The sequence below is a fragment of the Gallus gallus genome, chromosome 7 (assembly GCF_016699485.2).
Source record: "Gallus gallus isolate bGalGal1 chromosome 7, bGalGal1.mat.broiler.GRCg7b, whole genome shotgun sequence".
Classification (NCBI taxonomy): Eukaryota; Metazoa; Chordata; class Aves; order Galliformes; family Phasianidae; genus Gallus; species Gallus gallus.
In genome coordinates this window covers 31,098,000-31,113,583 of record NC_052538.1, presented here as the reverse complement: position 1 = coordinate 31,113,583, position 15,584 = coordinate 31,098,000, and the positions used below count along the sequence as shown (strand labels likewise).

General features: G+C 44.6%; 1 protein-coding gene across 1 annotated transcript; it reads left to right on the top strand.

The window, feature by feature from the left end:
• The first annotated feature begins 8,991 nt into the window (after positions 1 to 8,991).
• LOC771515 (transcription factor 15-like) lies at positions 8,992 to 12,984 on the top strand. Its single transcript, XM_015289861.4, has 2 exons — positions 8,992 to 9,387; positions 9,482 to 12,984. The coding sequence occupies exons 1-2, from the start codon at positions 9,007 to 9,009 to the stop codon at positions 9,512 to 9,514; spliced, it is 414 nt and encodes a 137-aa protein (XP_015145347.2). The 5' UTR covers positions 8,992 to 9,006; the 3' UTR covers positions 9,515 to 12,984.
• The last annotated feature ends 2,600 nt before the right edge of the window (positions 12,985 to 15,584 follow it).

The following is a 15,584-nucleotide window of genomic DNA, read 5'->3' as shown; positions in this document are numbered from 1 at the left end:
TGGCACTTACAATATTGGATGAATGAACAGGTTCCCCGACTCACAGTGATCAGATGCACTTTTTCAGACGGCATATTGCAGCATACACTCTCTACCTTCCCTCTAAGTCCTTCAACATAGAAATTTTGAATTAAAAGAAGTCAGCCCACTTCCCTCCCTTCCTCCCATTCAGCAAGTTTGGCAGCAAGATTACTGCCACAGAAGTGAGCATGAGCATGTGTGAGCTCTGTGCCATATTAGCAGATTTTTTTGACAGGCTTCTTTATTTTTCCTAACGTGGGAGAAAGATGTTTGTTTCCTGTACATTGCAGTGAATGGTGAATAGCAGACACAGTGATCAGTCAGAACGAGAAATGTAATTTACGGATTCAAATCCTGCACGCTCCTTTCAGAAATATGATGTGTGGGGTAAATAATTGCTCAGGAATGTCTAGAAGAAAGCCTATCAACCCAAGTACCTCCCAGGCAGGCAGCAGTTCAGTCTGCTACGGACAGAACTCTGCATGGAGTGGCTTCAAAGATGGAAAAGATAACTAGACAGATCTGCCTTGGAGGCAGGTCATGAGCAAGGGGATGGCTCCTAGACAGGTACCAGTTCTTGTCTGTCTGCAAGCGAGTTACAAGCCTTTGTAGAGCACCTTTCAGGAAAGCAACTCATTGAGGTCTGTCTAGAAGGCAGGTCGGCATGCAGATATGCCTAACAGGCACAGAACTATGCAAGCCTGCCTCTCCATACCTTCAAAGACCTGAAGACAAGTCAAGGATTTCATTTTAATGATTTCTGCAGAAGGCTTTTTATTTCCTGCAAGAAATCACTTCCAGTATGGTTGCTGGATATGTCAGGCTGCAGTTTCTTCAACTACTCACTCTTAATGCCAGATACAAGAAAAGAATTCCTTTTTACAAGGGTCTTGTAGTATTCCTAATACAAAAGGAAATGTTTCATAAGATTTGGCAGTAGGTTACTACAGAGAGCAAAGTGTCCAAAAGAACAGTCAGATACAACAGGAAAAAGGAAAGCTGAGAGAAGCTGATTATATGTGCTCTATCCATATAAACATGGGCGCTGGCATACCGTTTGCTCTCACAGCAACGTGAGTAACAACAACACCTGCACAGGAGGCTTAGATAGTATTGGCAAAAGCAATAAAATGAACTTTAAATATCATTCATATTAAAAAGTTTTTAAAAATCTCCAGTCAGCAAGGACTTGAGAAGAACCATGACTTTAATCACTCTGCTAGACTGCTTTTTAATAAAGATGAAGTGCTTACTTTGTATATAGCAGGTATGGTTTCAACATATTTTTTGATTCAAACAGCTCTCCCTTAGGTATGCTCAATTCAGGATTTCAAGTATTCTTCATCACAGTGCTATCTGCACATTCACTTTTTACATGAAAGTTGAGGTTGGGTACAAACTGGATTGGCACCTGGAATGCTGTGATAGTGCGTGCTGGCCCAAAATGGGCCACAGAAATCTTGGGCAGAGGATGTGAATATACTCTGAAGTAAGAATGGAGAACCTGGCATGCTAATCAGCAGTTGTTTTTTATGAAAAGGTTGACACTCTCTCTCTCTCTCTCTCTCTCTCTCTCTCTCTCTCTCAGAATCATTCATCAGCATCAACTGAGAGAGATGAGCACCACTGTCAGTTGGAGACCTGCAGTGGCCATCCCAAACCTTCTGGTGCCCCACAAGGCTGCTCAAAACTGTAGTTATTGTCAAAGAAAGATGAGCAGAACAGAGGACAGCCGACGAGCTCCGAGATATGTGCTCTGAGATATACATAAAGATATTGGGCACAAATGGAAGGGAAACAGCAGTAGCTGTTGAACTGCAGGTTGCACAAAGACAGAAAAGAAGGCAGCACTAACCAGTGTTGCAGCTGCTGAATTTAATACTCTATTCTGACCAATACATGTAGCAATCAGTAAGCTGTAAAACATTGTGGCAGTGAGTTCTCAAAATACAATATCCCAAAACATTTCATATTATTGATGGTGTCTTTGAGGATAATACCAAGCACAGCAAAGACACCTGTCTTGCAGGGTATATTCAGGAAACATAAGGCAAACAGCAATTTTTAAGCTAAAAAAAAAGACAGTTTGGTTTAACTCAGAATATCAGTAAGCCACTCTCCCTACCTGCACAATCTTTGAAGACTCGGGATATGAGACCCTGCTCTTGTGCTATGTGGGACCACCTGGCCTGCCAACTGTCAGCAGGAATCTTAATGAGAGTGGCTGCTTCTTTCAGAGTGATATTCCCACAGGCACCTGCAGAAAGGTCAACTCATCTTTGTAGAGGGCTCGCTGTGTCTGAAAGCTTGATCTTCGGTGTGCAATCTGTATTGTATGTAAAAGACTTCCCACATCACCAAACCAAGGAAGAATGCCTATTGGTACAACCAATAAAATGTGATCCATACTTGCAGTGCACACGAGATCATTAGTCTACACAGCCCCCAAATCCAGATAGCGTAGTCAAATTTATTTTACATGACCCTACACTGAGAAAGCTGAAAGCTCACACTAAAAGCATAATGCTGGCATCATTTCCTACTTGTCTGGCAGTACAGCACACCCTTTTAAGCTTCCAGACTGCGAACTCTTAGTTTGTCATAATTCACATGACATTCAATAAACTGTATTATTCCAGCTCCACAGAACCACCAAACAGAAATATCCATCGACAGCTGTGGCTTCAGCTCTCTGAAACGCTCTTCAATTGAAGGACGTTTGTTTGTTTTTACAGAAAGTTGTATTTTAAGCAGATAGATCACTGGTTTCTTATTTTTTTCTTCCAATTTGCAAAACGTTCTGCCTTTCTGTTTAGGTTTAGCTAGCAACTGACTAAAGGAACTTTTTGGGGAACTCTCCACATCCCTACCAAAGGAGGATGAAAAGCAGTATATGCCTGAAAGCCCCACTGCCTCAAATATGAGTAGAAGGTCAGGGATGAGAACATTTTATTCTGAACTGCCTTTCCCACACTTCTGTTCTGAGGACCAAAGGAGATCCTAAAACACCTCAGAGATACCCGGGGCTGATTTAATTTGTTCAAACTGAAATAGCCCCTTCAAGGTCCTCTCCAGCTGATCAATCTGTCTTGCTAGACACCACACAGCCTGTGCATCCTGCTCTTCACTGGGACAGCCTGCTTAAATCCCTTTTAAATCTCTCCAGCTTTTTGCAGATGTTGAACTGGATTCACACGGGTCTCAAAAGTTTAGTTCTGAATCTTACACAGCACTTTCCTACCTGCTGGAGGAGAGGAGAGGTGGGAGGAATGCCAGCACTGTGACCATGCCTGGGCACACAACTGCACGTTGGCACCTCCCGAGGCTGTCAGGCTACAGCACTCCCATTTCTCTACTTGGCACAGAAATATTGAACTGTCTTCCTGATAACACAGGTTGGAAGTTACAATAGCTACATGTTTTTATGTTCTGATTCAACTTCTGTTTCAAAAATGGAGAACAAAGGCATTTACCTTCATGCCCTCAGCGTGATATTTCCAACAGCACGTTCCCAGTGATGCCAGCTTGGAACTAAAGGGATTACTAACCAGTGAGGACCAACTGTTGTAACCTGCTTTCAAAACACTGAGCAATTATAAAATAACTTTAAAGTTTTGCCTACAATTCAGCAGTTGATTATCATTCTGATTATGCCATCAGTTACACTTGTGCACAGACAGATTAACTCAAAACGACAACAATGAAGTCAGCTCTGACACGAACCCAACTCACCAAAATTGAATTTGTCCTCTAATCTAATTCGAATCACAATCACAGACTTCTTTATTAACAGAAGCTTAAGTGTTCAATTGAAGGACTAAGGAGAAAAAAAGTGGACTATCTGAAGAATGTCACATTCTGAGTATCTTCATAGGAGGACACTCAAGAAGCGAAGAGGAGGGAAAGAAACCACACAAACAACTTCAGCTGTAGTTACGTTGCAGAAGCTCCAATAATTATACACTGAATCATATTTCTTCCATGGTTTCCTTTGGCTTTGTATTTGTCAGCTCTCAGCACTTAAAGAAACTGTTGAAAATACATTCTTTAAAAGCATCTACAAAATCTTGTGCTCTTCATAAATGGAGATTGTAAAACTACAAGGATGAGAACAAGGCTTTCTTTGCAAGATCTAGCAATCATGGGGAGTGGAGGGGAACAAATCAAAAGGCAATGAGCATTCTGAAGTGTTTGCAATAGCTGTTCCACACAAGTGGATGATTCTACATCTCGCTTTCATTACTACAGCAGCCAAGTATTTTTTAATAACCGAAACTCAGCTGCATTTCTACAATATCATTCTACCATTATAGCATCGTACAATCATTAATGTTGGAAAAGACCACTAAGATCATCTAAGTCCAACCGCCAATTACTGAGATCAAAATAACAACCCACCCTACTCTGTATGACAACTCTGTGCCTTTCTAATACTGTATGTTCTACTCTTACAGGTTCAGTGACTCAGATGACTCCAGGGAAGCTAGAAAAATCTGGATTCTTTATCAGCAATGCCAGCTGCTAAGTGTGGATTATAAAACATTGCAAATCACACTTAGCAAGCCATTAGCTTCTGAAGGCAAAATGGGAGATGTGGGCTAGTAAGACAGTACACAAATTGTCCATCAGTCTCAATAGCACCTGAAAGTGAACAGAATGAGCAGAAGTTGCTGGCACTTTGTCAAAAGAAAAGGTTGTAGAGTCTGTGGCACATTGCTGCCTGGTGCTTTGAGTCACTTTCCTTGAAGAAGACAAAGAGAGCACATTCTGACAGCTGCATGTTTGAGGCAACACAGCAAAGTACAGGAGAGTGGAAGAGCTCCACCACCAGCCGGGATGGGTCAGGGTGGATTTCAACAGAATCACAGAATGGCCTGGGTTGAAAAGGACCACAGTGATCATCCAGTTCTAACCCCCTGCTGTGGGCAGGGTCGCCAACCAGCAGACCAGGCTGCCCAGAGCCACATCCAGCCTGGCCTTGAATGCCTCCAGGGATGGGGCATCCACAGCCTCCTTGGGCAACCTGTTCAGTGCGTCACCACCCTCTGGGTGAAAAACTTCCTCCTAATATCCAACCTAAACCTGCTCTGTCTCAGTTTAAAACCATTCTCCCTTGTCCTATCGCTATCCACCCTTGTAAATAATTTATTTTATTTAATAAGCAATGAAAGAAGGAAGCACGCAGGAACTGCTCCAAACACATTCAGCTTTCATAAACAAACAAACAAAAAAATCTCTGCTTGGAAAATGCTTTGTTTCTGAGGACAAATGTACTGTCCTTACACTGTTCCAGTTTGACAGAGAAAAGAATATGCCTTGTCATCACTCTGCAGAATACAACCACAATCAAGAATTACTTCTGAAGCAGTTAATAACAACTTTGGGAGTATCAGCAGAATTGTGTAAAACACCTCTAAGATTTGCCAAGTTTAAATGGGTTTGAAATAACAGGTGAATAATACATTCGGATTTGCTCTGTGGGCAGACAGAGCAGAGAAAATTACTGCAAGACAAATTTTTTGACAAAAACTCAAGATAAACAGCTCAGCTCTTCTTTGTCAAGAGTAACAGAGTGGGCGTATAAATAAAATGCAGGAGGCAGAATGTCTCTGGAGTTTAACAAGGCCCCTAGCAAACTACCACACAGAAAACTCATTAACACACCGGAGAATCATGGCACCGATCAATTCAGATGAAGAAGAGAGATTGCAAGTGAAGAGATTGCGAGTGAAGAGATAAGTGTCATGCTAAACCCGACTGGATGGAATATCAAGAAGGGACCAGCGAGATCCCACATTAATCAACTACCAGCAGCCCGGGGCAGAGCTGGGGCTGCTCCTGCCCTGCCAGGGAAATGACACTGCAGAGCAGGTTGCTGCCTTTCTTAGCTCAAAATATATAGAGGATATTTATTATGACCTGGCCTTCCAAGATCCACCATCATTCTGCCATGACTTAAAACAAGGGAAGTCTCCAGTCCTCTTCACATTTAATCTTTCCTAATTTAACATGCTCCACAGGAGTCCCCCTTCCCCAAAAACTCTCACGTACCATTCTGTATTGACTACTTCTCCACCTTTTCTCCTGAAAATCACTCTCTTACAGAACCTCCGCAGGGTAAAATGCCATTAAATGACTCTTCAATCAACACTTTCTTTTTTTTTTTTTTGGAAGTCACATTTATTAAGAACTGCACCACAAGTGACAACTCAATCATCCAGGCTTGCTGTGAAGGACAGCAGCGGTTGTCACAGCCGGACGAAGACACACAGACAGACACGTAATGAATAGCACTTTATTCTCAGCCGCACGGACACTTCCAGCCATCAATGTCCTTTATTTGTTTCTCTTTGTTAGATTCCTCAGGTGTCTCACCTGAATCTGTCAAACGCAACTGAAATACCTCGTGGGTCTGCTTTATCAAGTGCTGCACAAGAACACCCTGGGCATTAGCATGCAAACAGGAATGTCACTGACTGCTCCACACAAACTTGCCTGCCCAGTCCCCATGCATGTGGCAGAACAGTTTAATAAAGCAGTTTCCACTTAAAGGTTACAAATACACTCGCATCATCACCAAAACGCAGGGCTGGTCAATGTTGCTCACCTGGGAGCCCCTCCCAGCCACACTCACACATCTGAGACCCACAGGGTGTGTACCACCAACCCCAGAAGGCCAGAGGATGGCAGAGCTGCAATGAGGCTGACATTGGTCCTAGCAGTGCATGGCAAGGCTGAGCCGGGCCCTCAGCCAACAATGCAGGCTGCCCAAAGGCCCCGAATGCGTGGTGCATGGCAGGCATTGCCACACAGATGGCTGCTCTGTGTCCTCCATGCTGGCCACGCTGACACTTGCTGAGGCCAAAATGCAAACCAGCAGCTCGAGCCACTGAGTCAGTGGCTCAGAAATCTGTTCTGCAGATCTCTACCACTCTTTCCTGCAGCAGACCTTCATACAGAAATTAACATATGTGTATGTTTAATGGCTTTGATGGAGAACACAAACAGTAACAGGTATAACCCTCCAAAAACACAACAAGCAGAAATATGAGCCATCAGAAGGAAGGCTTCCTGGCTGTGATCACAAACATCTTTAGCTACAAATTAGATTTGCCCTTTAGTTATCCTCTGATTAACTTGCTCTTTTTCCATAGGTAAAGCTTAACTGTTTCACAGGTAAGCCAAATTCTTTCTGTACTTCTATTATCACTGTTCTTCCAGTCTTTTGAATACACATAAATACTTCCTCGCAATGACCCTCAGACATCCCTCTCTGCATAAGCATAAATGCAAATTTCAGGCTAAACCCTACTGCCACACATAAAATACTGCCCACTATTCTGCCTTACGTGCACGCAGCCCCATTCTGACTTGTTATTAGCAACTCAGCAAATTGTTAAGTAACAGCAGTTCTGCCTTCCCGCACCTTCCTGGAGGAATACACTCCCTCTAGCACTTGCATAAATGTTATCCCAATCAATAACCTTGTAATTAGTCACCATCGCTTTGGCCTTTTAGCAAGCCTCCTTACGGGTGGGGGGGAACAACTCCATTTCTTGTTCTACTCTTCCCAACTGCCTTGGAGACAGAACAGGAGTCATTTGGCCACCCCTTTGTCCTTAACCCCTGGATTAGTTATTGCTGTGACGTCAGTGAAAATCGTTTTGGTTTTGTCTGCAGACACAGCATCATTTTCTTCCTGAGCACTGCTTATTGCAGTCCATTCTGCCACTTTACCAATAAGCCATCCGTCTGGTTGTGTTCATATCAGCAGTACCTTTGTCTCGGGGTTCTGAAACTGCTGGGGATTTTTTTTTGTTGAGGGGTTTCTGCGTTGTTTTGTGTTAATTTCAGTAATAATAACAAAAGTAAATAAATAGATAAAAAGAAAGAAGCAGAAACACTGAGAACAAGAAAACACCGGTAAGCAAATGCCTGAGTCTGACAAACAATCAATTACCTACACTGCTCAGCTGCAAGAACATATCAAGGGTGAAATCCTGCCTCCATTAAAGTCAATGGCAGTTTTGTCATTGACGGTAACAGAGCTGGTCTTTCACTCTAGAAATATTGTATGCAACACAACCGGAGAAACCTGCATGGAAAGCAATGCAAGCTTGCACCGGGACATCTTTACTGCAGAAATTAACACTGTTGTTGTAAGCACTGAAATTTAACTTCAGAATATTCTAGATCACTTACTTTGCAAAAGCTAAGCTACAGCCTGTAGTGCTATGGGAGTCTAACAGCTATATTTATGTCTCTAGGGAAAGCTGCTGCTTTTTGAACGCTGCTCTTCCCAGCATCAGCTGATGAAGGGCCTCGCCCTGCTCTGCACCTCAGTGCAACTCCCTTGGGTCAACAGCACTGCAATCCAGCCCTGCACTTCTGCAGCCTGTGCTGGACACTAAAGAACTCACATTTAGACAACACCACTGCCACAAACAGCCTACTGGGACAGCATTAAGCAGTCCGTTGGGGATGCTTCATCAGGTGGAGATGATTCATTCCAGAAAACCTGCAGCGTGACCTTTGCCGAGTTGGTGAGCGCAGACAGGCCTGTCAAACTTCTATGGAAAAGAGAGGTGTAATAAACTAGCGCTCACGATGACCTTTTAATAAGTAAATGGCTGAGGGAGGCATACATTTAGAACAGAATAAGAAATTGGATTTGTGTGCAGGCACGGAGGCTGCTGGGGAAGGCGATGTGATCCGCTATGGGCCATATCAGCCTGCCGTGCTCACGCACGTGTGTGCATACACACGCATAGGGGAAGACGGCACGGGGCACACACCGGGGAGCAGCCGCTCGCCCTCCCGCACCCCCTCGGCTCCGGGGCGCGGCGCGCTGTCGCCTTCTCAGCCCGGGAGCCGCCGGGCCGCGGTGACAGGTGCGGCGGCCCCCGGCCGCGGGCAGCAGCAGCACGCGGGGCGAGCACCTGGCGCGCATAAAAGTCATGGGGCGGCGGGGCGGCGGCAGGCAGCATGAAGGCCGCCGAGGGGGCGGCGGCGGCGGGCGCCGGGCAGCACCGGGCGGGAGACGGCGGCGGAGCCGCGGTGCGAACCCCGGCCGGGAACGGCGGGCGGCGACGGAGGCGGCGGGAGGGCGGCGGCAGGCAGCGGGCGGCGGCCAACGCCCGCGAGCGGGACCGCACGCACAGCGTCAACACGGCCTTCGGCGCCCTGCGCACGCTCATCCCCACCGAGCCGGCCGACCGCAAGCTGTCCAAGGTGGAGACGCTGCGCCTGGCCTCCAGCTACATCTCGCACCTGGCCAACGTGCTGCGCCTGCAGAGCCCCGCCGCCCCGCAGCCCTGCCCGCAGCGCCCCATCTGTACCTTCTGCCTCAGCGAGCAGCGCAAGCGGGTGAGGGCCGGCGGGGACGCGCGGGGGGCGGGCAGCCGGGCTCTAAGGGGGGACGGAGGGCCGCCTCTAACCTGCGCTGCTCTCCCTCCCGCAGCACCGAGAGGCCGAGGGGCCGCTGGCGGTGTGAGCTGCAGGCCGAGGAGCTCTCGGCGGAGGGAAGCAGACTTCTGCACAGCCTTCCAACAGTTACTTCTTCGGCTCTCGTGCTTCGGTTCGCGCTGCAGCGGGTTTGTTCGGGGGCACCGTGCAAGCGTGAAACCGAAGCCTGCGGACACGCTTGCACCTGGCACAGCAGCTATTTTCGCACGAGAAACGTTAAACCTGAGCATCCCGGCCCCGCTGCCTTCCCCAACCTGTGTCACATGGTGGAACTCGACCCGCCCCACGCACCGCCGGCAGGGGCTGACACGAGGCCGCCCACTCCTCCTCTGCCTGACCCCAGCAGCGGCCCTACGGAAGGTTGCTTTGGGGTGCGGGAAGCCCCCACTGCCAGCACTTCGTGTCCCAGCCCGGCAGCACGTGATGCTTTTCCCTTCTTAACAGAGCAGCTCGCCCCAGCCCTCCAAATAGCAGCAGGTGTCGGTATGGCTGGCAGCAACTGTGCGGTAGAGGGGGGGTTCCCAAGGGCTCTCTAAAATTACCCATCAGCCAGGCCGTTCCTGTGTTGTGCCTGTACAACACTGATGTCACCTGTCTCCCTGCCATTTATTAACTTACATACTCTGTGTGCTTGCTTTTTAACAAGGCTAAAAAGGAGATGTGCATGGGATGGTTTTCGTCCGTGAATAAAGTGGCAAGCTAGACATACAAGGCCCACTAGTGGTGGATTGAAACTACAGCTGCTGTCTCTTACATAGCTATATACACAATCATTGAACCCTCAGAGCTGAAAGGGACCTCTGAAGGCCATCTATTCCAACTACCCTGCAATGAACAGGGACACCACGGCTAGAGCAGGTTGCCCAAGGCCTTATATATTTAGTTAACTATTTATTATTACTTTATATTCTTTAAAAGCTTTCTAACTGTACCACTCAGAAGTGCTCCACAAACAACTGCCCTTTTTGCCTCCCCAGTGCCAGCCGTTCAGTTCTCCTGCACAGCCAAATTTGAGGGCTGAAGGAGCAGCACTCGTTACATCACTTTTGACATAGAATTTTCCTCCCCCTCACTGGCGAGGCTGCACCTCCAGTACTGTGGTCAGCTTTGGGCCCCTCACTACATGGCAGACATTGAAGCCCTACAGCATGTCTGGAAAAGGGCAACAGAGCTGTGAGAGGTTTGAAGCACAGACCTATGGGGAGCAGCTGAAGGAGTTGGGATTGTCCAGTCTGGAGAAGGAGACTCAGGGGAGATTCAAAGCACAATGCCAATTCTGGCACATATAACAAAGAACTACTATCATTAGCAAGAACATCATCTCGGTGTATTGCTTGTGCAGCAGTAGTTACAGTTCTTTCTCACCTCCCCAGTGCACACTAACTGCCTTATTTTCACACTGAGAAAAGAAAACAACATGGTACCTAGAAAACCTGCACTACATTTCTTCCTTAAAATCCCAGTCAAGAAAAATACTACAGCAAATTTCCAGTGAGCCCACACCCAACTCACTCACTGAAAGCCACATGCTATATTTTCCTGGATTGAGAAGAGCTCAATGGCTTTAGAAGTTTTCCACCATTACTTTGCTTTCAAATTGCTGCCAGATTGTGATCTTTGTTTTGCTTTGGCATTGATTCTTCAAGCTGGAACTCCTTCCTGCTTATGCAGAGTGCTTTCTCATTTTTGGTTTTGTGTCTGTGTGTGTGCAGGTATAGATTTCTACAAATGTGTCTTCCAAATGTGACTTCCTTCTTGCAGGTTTGAAAAAGCTTATCTGTTAAAAGCTTCCTTGCTTTATAACTGAACCTGATCATAGAGCAAGTTCTACATCCTTTAAACCAAAGCATCGGAGCTGCTTTACAGCCAACACTATTCATTTGGTTGTGTAATTCAATGTAACACACTGAAATGAAAGAAGTAATGCAATTTCAAACAATTTCAGGTAAATTTTGTATTGATTATGCTCTGAATTTTGCAGCGTTGTGATGTCACTGTGGGTACAGAAGTATCTCTTAGCCTATTAGAATACATTGCATTTGTCATCTCTACAGCTATTAAAAGAAGTGAGCGTAAAGAAAGCGAGGTTTGCCTTCTCACTGTAGTATTAGCTAAGAGCTCATAGCTTGAAACTTGCGAATCATTTACACAATTCCACAGGAATTTGACTTTCTCACTGCAAATGAGACTTCATCTCTGTAGTTTTACATGAGATTTATACACGATATTTTTTCAATAACAAAAACAGGAGCAGGCTGGTGCAACTTGGCCGTATCTCCTGCTTATAGCAGCTCTGTGTAGCTTTAAATTCTTCTCTTTACTCAGGATGAATGGCTGAGTTCAGCTGGGCTTGAAGATTTCAGTATTATGCTCAGGGTTTCAATTACTAAATAATATTGGAATTTCAGTAATGCTGATTGAGTGTGGCAGAAATTGGGCCCCAGAGCACCATGGCCCAAATATTCATGGTATAGACAGATAATACTTATCCAAAACAATTATGATTGTAATTTCTCTGAGGAGCAGACCTTAGGCCCACACATACACAGATTGAACACTATGCATTTGTACATAAATAAGGACAGATCCTCACCTTTCCTGAAATTTATCTATAATTTAAAACTCCCCTGCACTCAGGAGCAGGAAGAGGTAGAGAAGTCAGCTGTTACACACAACATAAATCCTATATGCCCCTAATAAACCCAGGGAAAGAGTTTAATTTCTAGAGAGACAGGTGGATTGAGTTCACCTTTAAAGAGTGTAAGCACAAGGTCACTCATCATCATTATTTTGAGTTTTTACTGTATGAATTCATATACCTTATCAATTCTATTATTTTAATCATTTGGTAGAGAGGCATTGTCCCATATGCATTTATGAGACAATTGTGAAACCTGGGAGTCTAACAGCAGGTACTTCATCAGATGTTCAGGCACTGGAATGACAGGAGCCTTTCCAGACCTGCTGAGCATCCTCTTGTTTTACCAAAGAGATTGGGTTTTCCACCTATTTGTAGATACATTCTGTTAGAACAGCAACATGCTTTATGCCAATTTTGTTTTCTTGTATACACTCAGCTATTCAATTTACATGATGCATAAGTGAAAGTGGTGAGATATACACCATTTGATCTTATATCCTATTAAGTCACTGTTAAAGTATTCCAAGCATAGTACTTTGTATAAATCATTGTACTTAGTCTGCTGTGTTACAATACAAGAACAGCATCAAGCAAAATGAATAAAGCACATTTGATTGTACTGGTTAAGTTAAAATAACCAAATACTACATTCAGATAGTTATCTATGGATTAATCATAATGTAAGGCAGTGTGTTTTACTGTTTGCTACCGTTTTCAATTCTGTACTTCAAAACAGAAGTTCTTTCTAATAACTTCCTGAGAAGTCTGCTTCTTTACAAATACCTATTTGTGTGTGCAAAATGTGTTTGTATTTGCTAAAATAAATGTTATTTTTGTTACTAATTTAAACAATGAAATATGACTATTACAGTGGTAATTCCCTTTACACCCATCTCAGTAAGGCTTCAAGTATTCTCTTTACATTTAGCAACATACAGACATAATAGACAAACTTCTAACAGGCCTGGCAGAATTTTAACCCACTAACCATGGACCAGTTGTGTTTTGGAGCCAGCATTCCTACCCTGTAACATTCCCCAATACCTCGCACTGGGAGTCCATGCTGGCACTGAGCTATCCAACGAACACACAGCCACTTTTCCCTCCTGTATCTACCAGGGCTCTGCACATTCTGCTTTGGATTTCTAACGTAGCCTTAAAGATGCATCCTAGATGCTTGGACTAAACTGTAGGGATTGGTTTGCAAGCTGTGCTTCTTTACTTCCACTCTTGTTGGCGTGCATTTGCAGTGGAAAAGGATATAGCAATAGGATATCATTGACTGTGAAGGTTTGCCATTTGCAAATGACTACTTTAACAGTGCTGAATTTACCCTTACAAAAAATCACTTGTCAAAGTGATTCCCACAGATAATGCCACCAACATTTGTGGCCATTTCTGAAAGGCGAATAGTAATAATAAACCTTTAATCATCACACTTAATCTTATGTCATCATGTATTCCTCCCTGATATATACACCATATGAGCCTATGCAAGTCCTTTCACAGAAGCCATTGGAAGGTAAGAGCAAAGAAGTGTACACTAAGAATTTGAGACGCAAACCTTTGATGCTGTAGGCTATCAGATCTCACAGACACATTGGAAGACAAAGCAGACCTTCAGCTAAATCCTCCACACAAAAAAATGTATTCTCTGTGGTTTTGGCCTGTTGCATTATGAGATGGTATGTTAAGAGAATGTCACAAAAGAAGATACAAAACCTAATTCAGTTATCTAAATACCGCTTTTCAAAAGAGAGAAATACTGCCTCAGTGGCAGCCAGAGGTAGAGGATAATGTAAGGCTAATCTACAACAATTAGCTAAAACAGACAGCATACTGCCAAGGCAAAGGATGTGCGATACATATTATACCTGGAGTCTTTTGAAGGTTAAAGGAATGTGTTTCTGAAGAATCAGCGTGGGGGTTCTGGGGAAAGAAGAGAAAATTAATAGCAGAGGAAAAAAAGACAGTTTTGGGAAATCTAAGGAAAAAACATGACTTAACACTGAGAAGAACTGAATTGGCTGCTCTGAATGTGTTTCTTCAAAAAACTTTCTCAAAATTTGCGTATACATATGCAGCCAGACAGCCCACTACCATATTTCAATGAAATCCTTTAACTGTTGGAACATAATACGGAGGTGCAGAAACCTTGAAAATTCTCAGCATTTTTGAAGTTGCACAGTAATGAATAGAAGCCTCCTCAGGAGAGGAAGGAAGAGAAAGACAGGACATAGATGAAGAAGAGCTGCCCGCTGAGTAGGATATTCACTGCAGTGCCCAGAGAAACCCCGATTCTAGTTCAGGTCAAGAGCTACCCTTACTAATGCTCTAATCATTGAATGACTATACCTCCCTCTCATTCTGCTAGAAGTGCATATGAAGCATATTTGGTGTCTATCTTGAGACTCCCAAGGATTCCCTGGTGAGAGGCAGGTATCTAGGTACTGAGCTCTGCAAGGACTGGGCTGCATCAAAAGAGGGGTGGCCAGCAGGGCAAGGGAGGTGATCGTCTCCCCTCTACTATGCCCTTTTAAGGCCTCATCTGGAACACCGCATCCACACTTGGGGCCCCCAACATAGGAACAGTGCAGAACTCAGAGCAGGCCCAGAGGAGGCCATGAAGATGATCAAAGGACTGAAGAAACTCTTCTCGGAAGAAAGGTTGAGGAAGTTGGATTTGTTTAGCTTGGAGAAGGCTCTGGGGAGACCTTATTGAGACATTCCAGTACTTGAAGGGAAGGGAATTCTTTACACAGAAGGTGATGAGGCACTGGAACAGCTTGCTCAGAACAGCACACAGGCTGTGTGTGCCCCATCCCTGGAGGTGCTCAGGGCCAGGTTGCATGGAGCTCTGGGCAGCCTGAGCAGGTGGGAGGCAACCAGCCCACAGCAGGGAGTTAGCTCTGGATGATCTTTAAGGTCCCTTCCAACCCAAGCCATTCAATGATTCCATGACTGCAGAGAAGCTAGGCACAAGCTAGTCAGCCAAGGATTTTTTTTTTTGTGGTGGTTTTAATGAATGTTTAGGTATTTATGGTCCTAGGGCTGCAAAATTAGGTACCTAAATTATGCCCAATTGAACATTAGGATGGATGTGTGTGTTTTTCCCCAGCAGAATGCCCATCTAAGGCAGTTGCTACTCCATAGCATCACTAAGAATTTTTGTGCACCCTCCCTGAATCCAAATGAGATAAATCATGATTTGTGTTTAAAACAAACAAAAAAAGCCTAATCTAGTTCTCAGAAAGATGTGACATCCTGATACAAATGAACCATAATGCAACAAAGAGGAGCATCCCCAGCTTTAGTGCCAGTTAAAACAGGAATATAACAAAACACTTAGATACCAATTGTTTGAAAGGGCCTTATCTTCTCTCATTCATACGCTATGTTACATCACACTAGCATTGTTAGGTTTTAATTAAACATTTGGAAATTGCTATGCATTCTT

Coding starts and splice junctions, on each gene's coding strand:
- LOC771515 (XM_015289861.4), top strand. CDS start 9,007: ATGAAGGCCGCCGAGGGGGCGGCGGCGGCGGGCGCCGGGCAGCACCGG. Junction 9,388..9,481: donor TCAGCGAGCAGCGCAAGCGG/GTGAGGGCCGGC, acceptor TCCCTCCCGCAG/CACCGAGAGGCCGAGGGGCC.